Consider the following 12,118-nt stretch of genomic DNA (forward strand, 5'->3'; position numbering starts at 1 on the left):
ATGTTCTTACTTACAAAACTTGTTTACATTGACAGACTGAAGACTGCAACGAACAACCATGGCCTTTGCTATATTTGTCAGTTGATTTAATTTAATTTCGTACAGCCATGGATCCCACTAACTTCATGATTTACAGCTGAGAGAGGACATGCACAATACAAATGGGGTCTACATGTGAAACATGAACATAATCAATGGATGATAATAGCTACCATGACTTGCACATGGCCAAATGCCAAGATGCAACAAATTGACATGATTGTCTTACTAGACTAAGGATAGCAAGTATAGTCTGTTTTTTCAATGCATTTTAATGCTCCTAGCACAAGTTAAAATAGCATCAGAATTGGTAGCAATCTAGATCTGTATGTCATAATTTTTGGCCTTTGCTTAAAAGGATATTGGTGGAAATGACATAAAGACATGTACAACAACACATACCACCCATGTTTCAAGTCTAGCCTAACTAAAAAGAGAAATAAACACTAATATTATATATAGACCAACTGCAGAATTGTGAAATGAGGACCACCAATTGCACAAGTAGAGGCACACACACAAAGCAGCAACTACACTTAATATAAAATAATTCACTCTTCTGATCATAAACAAATAAACCTGCTAGAATAGTTTCAATGCCAACTCCATTCTTTTATAAAAATAAAAAGCTATAAACAAATTTTAAAGTAGATTAGAGTAAGTTCCTTATCATGTCCAACACCCAAGTACACTGGGGAATGAAGTTATTGCCTTTGAATCAACCTGAATTCATAAATTAAAATAACTAATATCAGGTCACCAATACCTAATACCAGATCACCATCTTTACACCTCAGCTAATGTTACATTATATACAAAACCCAAGAGAAGCCTCCATTTATCGTACTCCTACCAGTTCTACAACAAGGAAATGCACGAAATTGTACAGAAGAATTCTACCTTTGGGGCAGAATATACAGTGCTGCAAAACCGAGCACAGTTAAAATAAAGCAGGAACTAGACTGCTGAACTGAATCAAAATACCTAAAATAGCAAAGAACCAAATTTAGGGGTAGAATCCAGCAACTGCTTCTCCCCAACCAAATTCACGGGTTGCTAGATGTTAATACACGGTGTGTTGGCCGTGCCAATCCATTCACTGCTTCATTTATTCTACTGAAGACTATTTTTAGTGGGATACAGGATACAACAGTACCTTTGGGCTTATCTACCACTGGTTTCCGCTCATCTTCGGACTGCTTGTGACCAGTCAATGATGACAATTTCCGAATCTTTTTGGACAATAACCCAGATTTCTTTACTTTTGATGATTTGGTTGGTGAAAAACGTTGTTGCAATGCAACATGCTTGGTATGAACTCTTCCAGTTACCAAATTTGGCTTAACAGTAGCACGCATTTCACCAACTTCCAGATTGCACTGCATGCTGCTCAACAGACCCACACAATGGCCATCATCCAAAACCTCAACTGTGAGAGGGTGACCAACAATGGCTTTACCATTCAACTTACTCATGAGGGAAACCAGTGGGACATGCTGAGGACGATAGCTGTTGGCTTTCACCTCAAGCTTGACATCATATAATGAAGCATCCGTGCAAATATTTCTGACAGGATAATCTGGTATCTGATATCTGGAGTGAACTGTAAAGCGGGACTGACGAAATGGAAGTGACCTTTGAGGTGTCACGGAACCATCAGGTGATAGCTTCCCCTCAGTGACTGTCCCTCTCATATGAGAATCCCTCGGAGAAATATGCTTGTTCCAGTCCCGTAACCCATCAACCTGACCTTCAGCAACTGGTTTGCACTTTGCTCGTAAGGTACAATTATACGAAGCAGGGGACCCACCAATGCCATTGCAATCAACTTTCTGATCTGAACCCTCCGAGTGCTCTATACCATCATCCATGTCCACATATTTTCTGGAGTCCTGTTTTCTATTTTTACCTAAATGTCTTGAATTCCTCTTTCCTTTTAACTGCCACTTTGAAGTATCTTTCTCTATAGTAACATCAACATTGGCTAAACTGGTAGAACCAGATTCATTAAGTCCCTCATTTCTCAAAGATGCAGCTTCAGCTCGACTACTTTGACTGGATTGCCTTCCCAATGCACCAACATGAGACCTTCCAGAGGAACAAGACACAGGTATAGGAGAAAAACCTGGCAGAATAGATTACATTATCAGCACAAGGAAAATTTTATAAACTTTTCATTAATTCACATCAGCTGAATGAACAAACAAAATACAAGATTATATAAACAGCAGTCTGCAGGAAAGTGACTCGTAAGAAATTCTGAGGTAACTTTTTCCAATGAAAGTAAAACTTGAAAATTAAGGTTTAAATAAACTCACATTTATATTATAGCTCCAATAATATAAAACTCATTACTGGATAACATACATCCATAAAGAAAACTAAGGTGCAAATAAACTGTTACCCTCAAAAAAGAAATTGAGGGGCTATATGTTAAAGAGTCCAATTCAAATTCAATTGCACAGATGCAGGTATGGCACGTATAAAAAGCATCCAGCCATCCACATAGCCCAATCAGATGTATCAGGAGCTTTGTGGCTAGAAACAGAAGTCCTGCTCTGTCAAAAACCATAACTTAATTTTTAGGAGCAACATCACTAACCTCTCTACCAACGCCATTTAAATTGCACTCTATTTTGTGAACACTAGGGCTAATAAAAAAATTTCCAATAAAAACATCATCTAAGCTTTCCCACAAATTCTTCTCTTCATCATTAATCTTTCGGTTTTCTGCAGCAGATCCCTTCGGTCTTCCCTTAGTCCAGCAGGTGTGATTCTGTAGTTCTTCTGGCCTTCCTACCTGTCAGCTGGAAATCTCTCAACACCATAAACCCACTCTCAATAGAAGCTTTCCCCCTCAAACAGTGTGAAAAGGTGCTAATTAGAAATGAGGGAACAATCTTGTTTGGCCCACCTTTTTTTCAAACCAGGAAGTATCCCTTCTATTCATTCCCAACTCAAAAACTATAGAGGACTTTATGGGGGCAAGAGTCAAAATCAACCTTGTTAGCAGACCCTTCTTTCTAACATAAGTCTCATTCTTTATCTCAACTCTATCAATTTAAAAACAGACAGAGGGGACTAATGAACAAGACATCTACAGCTACCAACCCTCTAGAACTTTTGGGGAGAGGGGACTCACAGAAGAAAAATTCTGTGTTACAGTCACCCAATTCTTCCTCCACAAGACCAACACCCCCCACCCCCCCAACCCCCCAGGAAAAAAAAAAAATGCATGCATGCATTTTTTTTTTTTTACAAGTAAACTCATGCATATATAGATGTGCACAGGAACTAAAACATGTCATTTCTCAAACACAAGTGCCTATGCAGTTCCCAGTTCAAGCTTGGGTTACGTCAGCAAGCAAACTCAAAACTTAAGAAAAAGGCATGTGCGTGCAATGACAAGTATAAGCTCATCACAGAAATTGTGTTTTCTTATCAGCCTAAAAGTAAAACAAAAAAGGGATGTAGACAACCAAACCATATGTATAAATGCGTTATCCTTTGTGAACCTAAAGTAATGAGCTTGATTTGTCTCATTTTTGGCTAAAAAAACCCCAAATCTAGGCATAAGTCCAGATTATTTGGTTGGTGAACAAATGTGCACAACCATCTAGATGAATTATTCCTATCTTTTTCTTTACAGCTTGTTTGGGAGTGGGGAAAGGAATGGGTGGAATGCATTTTTTAAGGTATGTTCTATACATTGCCCTCTTTGGAAGTTTTGTGACAAGGACTGGAGTGCCAGGAGGGGATGACCATATCATTTCATTCTCCCATATGCATTTCCTCCAAAAAGTGAACAAAACAACCCATTCCGCTCATTAATTGAGGACAAATTGCATTTTTATTCCCATTTCCTTAAAACACAAATAAAAAATAATAGGAATAATAGTAAAGGTCTACTTTTATTTTCTTTCTCCTCATTCTTTTATAAACTCCTAACTCCATTAGAGAGCGAAAGGGAAAAAGAAAACAAAAAACCCTATTCCTTTAGGAAAATTATTTGGTACTCCCAGAGTACAATGACACAGAGCTCTTTCCTCTCACATTCATGGTAGGCCCCACTATGAATTTAATTAGTGAGATCCACCATAAAAGTGAGAGGAAGCACCATGTCACCATACTGTGGGATTACCTAATAATTACTCTTTCCTTTCATTTCCATTCCTCTATAATTTATCTATTCCATTCTGTTAAGAGTCCTTTATGAACCCCCAAACCAAATGTATTGCGAGTGGATTTTTTGAATAGCTTAAAATTCAAATGTGCTTTTGTTTTCCTCTTTTTTTTCCTTGCTTTGGAGTTTGCCTCGCATACACCTAAGTTTTTTTTTAAAGAGAGAGAGAGAGAAGAAAGAAAGAAATGTGACCCAAACAGGAGCTATACGCATGCCATTTCTTTCACTCAATGTCCCTAGCATAAGCAGTCTAAGCAGTATAATCTTAAAACAATAACAAATATGAATACAGACACAGAACTTATGTAGTCCTAAAGAATTTGGATGTATATATGCAGCATACCTTCCTAACAGAATAAGTTCTATTGTGCTAGAAATGAGTAAATTTATCGCCATTTCAAATGAAATTTGCATAAGAAAGAAAATGGCCAAAGAAAAGGCTATGTACACTCAATAAATTCTCACATTTTAACTCAAGCATACCTGCAGCGTGCTTTTCCTCCTCAAGGACCCCAACAAATGGCACATCAAATAACCTGTCAGAAGAATCATTCTCAGCTAACCCATTTATGCTAGAAATTTCATTCTCCTTTATCTTGTAATTGATATGGGAAGCATCACAAGCCTGTTCAGAAGCCTTTAAAGGGGTTCCATTCTCACATGAAACTACAGTGCTGTCCGAATTATTGTTAATAATCATAGATTTCTTTGACTCATTAGATTCTAATCCTGAAACCCTGCCATCAGATATACCCTGACGAGGTGAATCACTTGAACTGGGAAGTTGATCGCAAATAACTGGAACAGACACCATGGCTGTACTCTCCAAAACCTTTGTCAATGGTCGGCGACGGTTTTTCTTTTTCAAGAATTCATGAACATTCGCCACTTGAGATCTCTTTCTTTTGAGTGATGTCGAATAACCTTTGCTACCATTGACAGGACTTCCATTAGATATGCAATTCCCAGTGCTAGAATCACAGAGTGGAGCATTATCTTGTTGAACCGTATCAAGCACCCCCCCAGCCTTCCTTTTCGACACTACACCCATGCCAAGGTCCTCAAGTCCTCTCATACGCTTAACTCCTTCTGTTCCGTCATCCTCCGAGTCATTTGGGGTTTTTCTTCTTCTTCCCTGGACAGATTGCACCTTAGCAGAACTATTATGATTTGGCTCTTCAAAAGATATACCAGATTGAGATAACTCTGGTGCTGAATTTGAATTGTCTTCAGAACCACTCACATTGTCACCCACATCCCCATTTTCTTCAACAGAGTGGGACATATTAGGTGACTCTTTAGCTGAGCTACCATGGTCACCACCTGAATTCTCTCTTCTAAAGAAGTCCAAACGATCCTTGCCAAGGCGGGCACTCTCAATCTCAAGAGCATGGAGAATGGCATCTTCCCTTCGAGCATATTTAACGGCTTTTTTATTGGAATTAGCTGCAGAAGCCTTTGCTTTTTCAATACATTCTTCATACTCCCCACAACGAAATGCCTTCACCCTCTTCGATTTTTCAAGATTATACCAATCCCTGTACCAATAAACAAAAGAGAATTTTGTCAAAAAGTAACACCATATAGATAAAGCAATAGAAAGCTAAACACCACACACCATACACATGGATGATTCAAAGACTGAAAAAAGAATTAAGTACAAAATACTTGGGAGAAAATTACATGTTAACTTATTAAAATAATAAAAGCAAAACCTAGAATATATCAGCACCCTTATTGTAATCCTCATAAGGGAACCAAGAAAAGTCTGAAGTTAGGTTCTAACAAAAACTTTTTTTTTTCATTGCAAAAGAATCTACAAGTAACTACATCCCAAATCAATGGCCACAAACACCTATAAAGGTTTATATTTCTCCTAGTAAAGTGGATCTAAACATTCTTTGCAGCCTAACTAATTGCATACATACAAAAGCACAAGTCATACATATAGCAAGCCTCAGGCCTCAAGCTTAAGCCTCATAAATACATCAATCCAATATTTGCCTCATAGGCTCAACCACCTCACATTGCCTAAACTAACTCATACCAAGAAAGCAAACAATGAGTCATCAATGCGCTACTTGTAGAACATTGGCATAAAAGATTTATACAAAGAAACAATGTCAATAAAATAGAACGTCCTCATTACAAATTAAGAACAATATTAGTATATTACCTTCTTCTTTTCTTTCTTTTTTTAACTTTTTTGCTGCTATTAACCTAAAACTCAAAATAAACAGTAGGAAAGGTTCTCCTACTCCACCAAATTAGAAACCTAAAACTTTGACAAAGCAAGTAAAGCCTTCAGCCTGAGTTTAAATTCTTTGCAACAAAATTTCAGAAGAGACAATCACTTGACAAAAGACTATGATGATGATCAGTGAAAAAGTCAGAGAGCTTCAAGACCAAAAAAATTTACTTCAAAAGTATTAAAAATTACTTCAACTAGAAATATTGCTCTCCTCCACTATTAGTGTACTGCTAACATTATTGGAAACACATGATCTTCTATACAATTAAAGTAACTTCATACTGACTGATATTCAAGAACCAGGTTGAAAGCTTTTCTTTTTAAAGAGAAGTTCAAAGGGACACTTGAAACATCAGATCTTTCACCTTAAAATTTATAGATTTCTCCACTCTCCCACCCTTAGTCGAACAGAACAAGCCCTCGAGATGAAACTCAATAAATATCATTACATAAGAAGATGGGGTGGGGAAAAAGAGATCAATTCTTCAAAAAAGCGGACAGGGTACAAAGGCTTCCTATAAACCATATATGGGGTGAAATGGGAAAAAATGTGCTTCCTACCACCCACTTTTATCTATGCCAAGACTCAACAAACTCAAAGAATACACAGTGTACAAATAAATAAGCATTATAAACAAAATCTTAGCACATATAACAGCTTTGGAAAATGTATTCATGACATGCAAAAACAATTCAAAAGAAAAATCCAATAAAGCAATATAGCCTCTATCTATTCAAAAGATAAAGAATGCAACCATAACAATGTCTATACAAAGGTGGATTTTTAGGGTCTCAAAATATTGATAGTAAAAACTCACTTAGCTTCTATCTATTGGTATTAGAAAAAGTAGAAAACAACCTGAGTACCTCACAAACACTACTCAGTACTCCCAAATCCCTCACTTTTATCTCTCTCAACCTAACCAAAAACAGAGAAAAAGCAATAGCACAACCACATGGCCACCATGGCTTGTTAGTCTTTACCCAACCAAAATCACCCCACCCACAGGCCACAACCATCACACGACACCCATTCCAAAGGAACTGCCACCAACCAAACTATCTCACTTGGTGACATCTAGCTGAAACCACCTTCACCCAATCAAAACAAAACAGCCCCAAACACACCATCCCTAGCCACCAATCTACAAGTTGAGGTCCTAATTGAGAGTAAGTTTTAAAAATTTTCAAAAAAAAAACTATTTAAATCTAGACTGGTCCAAAATTTATTCACCTTCCAAGATATCCAAAAATGTACATTTCAAGGGGGTTATCCTTCAGGCTTGGTGACCAGTATTATCACCTTGGTATACACCAACCAAGCTAGTCTTCTTTTTTCCCTTCTTCTTTCTTAAGCTCATGGGAGGAGGGAGGGGGGGTTTTTACTTATGTAGAATGAGTTTCAAAGTCTTTCAGAAACCTCATACTTCTGAAAACTAGGAACAATATAAAAATCTAAGAAGATTGCATCCTCAACCCTATCAGACAAACAAAATTTTCATAAAAATGCCTCCCCAATCACATTGCCTTTATATCAAGCACCAAAACCACAAAACACAAAAAAAAACTATTAACAATACCCCCAACATTGACATCAACCACAAGTACAACCCAATTAACATCAATGCTCAAACAAAACACTTTTTAACCAACAAAACTCTCAAACTCTCAATCATACAACAAACAAACCAACCCCAGGTGGAAAAATTAAGCTCAAATGATCCTTGAAACACTCAAAAAGAAAGAAAAACAACAAACAAGCCAGGACCTTTTACTTCCTATCTTAGAGTACCTACAAAACCATTACCAAAAGCTCAAATCTAAAAACCACACAAACAAAGAGAAACACCAAGGCAAATGCAAATTTATCAAAAACCCAATTGAGAACCCAGGCTAACAAGTATAGAGAGCAAGCAAAACACACTCACACGCTTGCGTCCTCGCGGCCCAACAGCTTGACAGGAGTCCCCGATCTTGGTGAAACCAAAGAGCCTTCAGACAACTCGTCGATTCCCATTATCCGACCCGGCCACCACGACCCGTTCCGGCGTCGGACCCAAACCAAACCGCCCACCGACGCATCGATGACGTTGGATTTAGCCTCACCAGAAGTACTTCCCATCTCACAAAAAAACACCAACAACAACAATAACCAAAACAAAAAAAAACACAGAACCAACAAAAAGGAAGAAACTTTGATCTCAAAACTCAATCTTGGCCGTCCATCTTCAAGTCCAAGAAACTAGTTATAGTCCAAATCCTTGGTTTCATGAAAAACCAGTGCTCCTTATACCTAAAAAACCAAAAATAAACAAAACCCAGATAAAATAAATATCAGAAAACATGTAATATTGCATGCAACACAAATCCCAGAAAGCCAAACACAAAATAAACTCGAAAAAAAAAAAAAAAAAAGTACCCAACGTATAAAAATAGAAAAACTCACTGAGAAATAGAGAGAAGTAGAGGGGCTTAGATTGAAGGGTTTAAGGAGAAAAATGGATCTGATTGGAAGTAGAGGAAGAACTAAAAACGCGTACGGAAATAGCTTCAAAACGAGAGGATCTTTTTTTTTTTCCAGTTATTTTAGAAAAGCTTTCATGTTTTTAAGGTTTTTTTATGTGTTTGGTTTGTGTCTGATCTTTTGTTTTTAGACTAAGTTGGATTTTTGTTTCTGAGATTTTTGAAGCACTCATCTGCTGTTTACAGTGCGGAGCGGACAGAGAGAGAGAGTGAGTTTTGGGTGTTTGGATCAACGTACCTTTTGGTATCTTTTTGCCCGGAGAGAGAGAGAGAGAGAGTAAGAGTGATAATAGAAAAAGGAAAATGGGTGTGAGATATGTACAGTTTTATGCATACGGTTTGTTAAGTACTAATGTGATGAGATTATCAAAACAAAAGATCTTAATGTGATGTAAGCAAAAATAAGGAAAATAAAAAAGATCTTAAGAATGATAATAGAAAATAAGCAAAAATAAGATCTTTTTGCCCGGAGAGAGAGAGAGAGAGTGATAATAGAAAAAGGAAAATGGGTGTGAGATATATACAGTTTTATGTATACGGTTTGTTAAGTACTAATGTGATGAGATTATCAAAACAAAGGATCTTAATGTGATGTAAGCAAAAATAAGGGGAAAAAAAAAAAAAAAAAGGATGGTCCCAAACTGAGTTTGAAGGAATCTCTAATCTATAGTACCAAGCAATTCAGAACCCTAGCAATTCATGAAAGATAACAGCCTAGGTCGAATGTCAAAGTTGTATTAAACAAGTCATGATGATAAATTTACTTTTAGTCACGTGTTATCATTGCAACGGATAAAATTATCCATATTCATATGTATTATTCATGTTTAAAAAAATTACATAATTCTCTTCCAAAAAAAAACACCAGTTACATGATTCATTAAATAGGTTATAACTCATTATGTGTTGGGTTTTAGCTAGTTAACCTGATAAAGTCTAAAAAGCAATCATCATGAAACAGATGTCGTAGTTTTGAAATACTGTTTTATATATGTACTTGTTGAGCTAATAGGACCCATTACTCAGAACTCCTTCTAATCAATATTACATTTATTAATCAAGATTATTAGAACTAATCCAAAGTAGAACCCTAATTGATTTGATAGATATATGGATTCTCATATTGAAAGTAATCATAAATTATAGGAATTGGAGTAATAAGAATAAGGACTACCTTTTGAACTTTACCTTATTTTAGATATAGTCTGTTTTTTACTATACATACATTTCCACAAATAAGCTGCCCAATGCTTTGTACATCTATTTGTAATTCTTTGATTCTCCGAGGCCTACCTTTGACACATATGGTAAGGCACGATTGTTGTAACAAACAAAATAAAAGAATAAAATTGGTAAGCTTGGGTGTGTCTGTATATGTATACACACACATAGAATAGTGTTTATTGAGTATAGCTTAGGAAAAAAAAAAATCATATGGTAGAATATATAATTTCAAACATAGACACAATTACAATAAATGTTTATTAATAATTATCATAATTATTAAATTTCATATTTTTTTTAATTTCATATTTAAACATAAACTATAAATAAATAAAACATTAAACTTTTTCATGCACATAATATATATATATATATATATATATATATATATATTAGAAGTGACTAGTATAATATAATTGAATGTAGTGTCATTATCTTGTTTTTCTTATTAATAAAAATAAAGCGATCGTGTGGGGTGTAATTAATGACACCATAAGTAAAAACTAAGGTAAAAGTAAAAACTTTACATTGTTTCTCTAAAAAGAGGTAGAATTTTAAAGATGAAAGAGTGGGTAAAAACTCATGCAAGTTAAGGTCACTGTGTATTTGGATTTTAGATTGATGACATTTAAAAGAAAAAATACAATTTTTAGTTCGCATCATGGTCAATCAAATATGTGTATTGTATATCTTCTTTAAAATATATATATATATATATATATGTATGTGTGTGTATTGTATAGCATTTGTACATGCGTACATTTAAAACAAAATTTTTTATCTTATAAAATAAAAATATTGTAAAAAATACATTTTTATATGATTAAACCTCTAAAACACTCTCAAAAAAAAAAAAAAATCAAATTTTCTCATATTACACTTGTAGAAAAATATTTCAACTTTACCTGGCTCAAATCCTTTTATTGAAAGTGTAATTGTTTATATGTTAACGTATGTCATTATATATGACAAAATTATCAAAATCAATATTTTTAGTTATATGTTTTGCTATTTATGTGAAACATCAATTTGTTCATATTTCGATTATAATCTTGAATTTTTGTTATCAATGAATATTTGTCTATAATTTGGATGATTTTATCTTGTTGCCATACAATATATATGCATGTATATTAGACTTTTAAAAAAAAACTATAATAAAATTAATATGTGAGTATATATCTTTAATCTTCTTTTTTTTGGCTAAGTAGGTGAATGAAGGAATATATGAAAAATAATATATTTCATTAACTTTGTGGGGGTCAAAATCTCAAACACAAACAGATATTTAATATATGGTCTAAGCAAATGACTTGCACAACTAATTTATCATTAAAACGAGGTAGAAATTTCACAATGGAAAGCTCAAACAACTGTTTAAGCCAGAAGGAATAAAGATGAGATGTTTTATTATATACAAATCGTTTTCCTAAGGAATAGGGAGTGAACAAGAAAAGGAAAATACAACATGACTCTCTATTTCCCTCTATTCTAGAGTTTCTTCTTTGTATTTCTTGATCCCCTTCTGTTGCAACCTCCTCTTCTTTTATAGGCCTTTTTCCATCCCTTATCTCTCTAGCTGGCTTGCTCCCAGCTGGATTTTTTTGGGATACTTGTCCCATCTTCCATTGGTTTTTCCCCCCTTTTCATCATGAAACATGACTTTGGGGGTGGGGGGGGGGGGGATGGGGTGTTTGTACTGTTCAGGTTGTCCTATTTGTATTTAATGTGAAAGAGATTAGGTAGAGAACCTTTCATTAACGCGAAGGTGACAATCTTTGTAATCCTTATCCCTTCAAGGGGTTTCCCGAGGCATATCTAGTAAAAGTGGCATCTCGGCTAAAGAGGGGGATTGGTTCCCCGAGATCCTTCCTTTGTCCACTATAGGGTCACCCATG

The 12,118-nt window shown here is 35.4% G+C and overlaps 1 protein-coding gene across 2 annotated transcripts; it reads right to left on the minus strand.

The window, feature by feature from the left end:
• Positions 1–738: 738 nt before the first annotated feature.
• LOC126725200 (uncharacterized protein At1g51745) lies at positions 739–9,394 on the minus strand. 2 transcript variants are annotated; one of them, XM_050429768.1, is made up of 4 exons: positions 9,235–9,394; positions 8,402–8,766; positions 4,706–5,760; positions 739–2,164 (listed from the first exon to the last, which is right to left on the minus strand). In XM_050429768.1, the coding sequence occupies exons 2-4, from the start codon at positions 8,593–8,595 to the stop codon at positions 1,086–1,088; spliced, it is 2,328 nt and encodes a 775-aa protein (XP_050285725.1). In that variant the 5' UTR covers positions 8,596–8,766; positions 9,235–9,394; the 3' UTR covers positions 739–1,085. The 2 variants fall into 2 exon arrangements, with proteins under 2 accessions (XP_050285725.1, XP_050285726.1); XM_050429769.1 differs by lacking the exon at positions 9,235–9,394 and adding an exon at positions 8,920–9,234.
• Between the last annotated feature and the right edge of the window lie 2,724 nt (positions 9,395–12,118).

This window comes from Quercus robur, chromosome 5, assembly GCF_932294415.1.
Source record: "Quercus robur chromosome 5, dhQueRobu3.1, whole genome shotgun sequence".
Lineage (NCBI taxonomy): Eukaryota > Viridiplantae > Streptophyta > Magnoliopsida > Fagales > Fagaceae > Quercus > Quercus robur.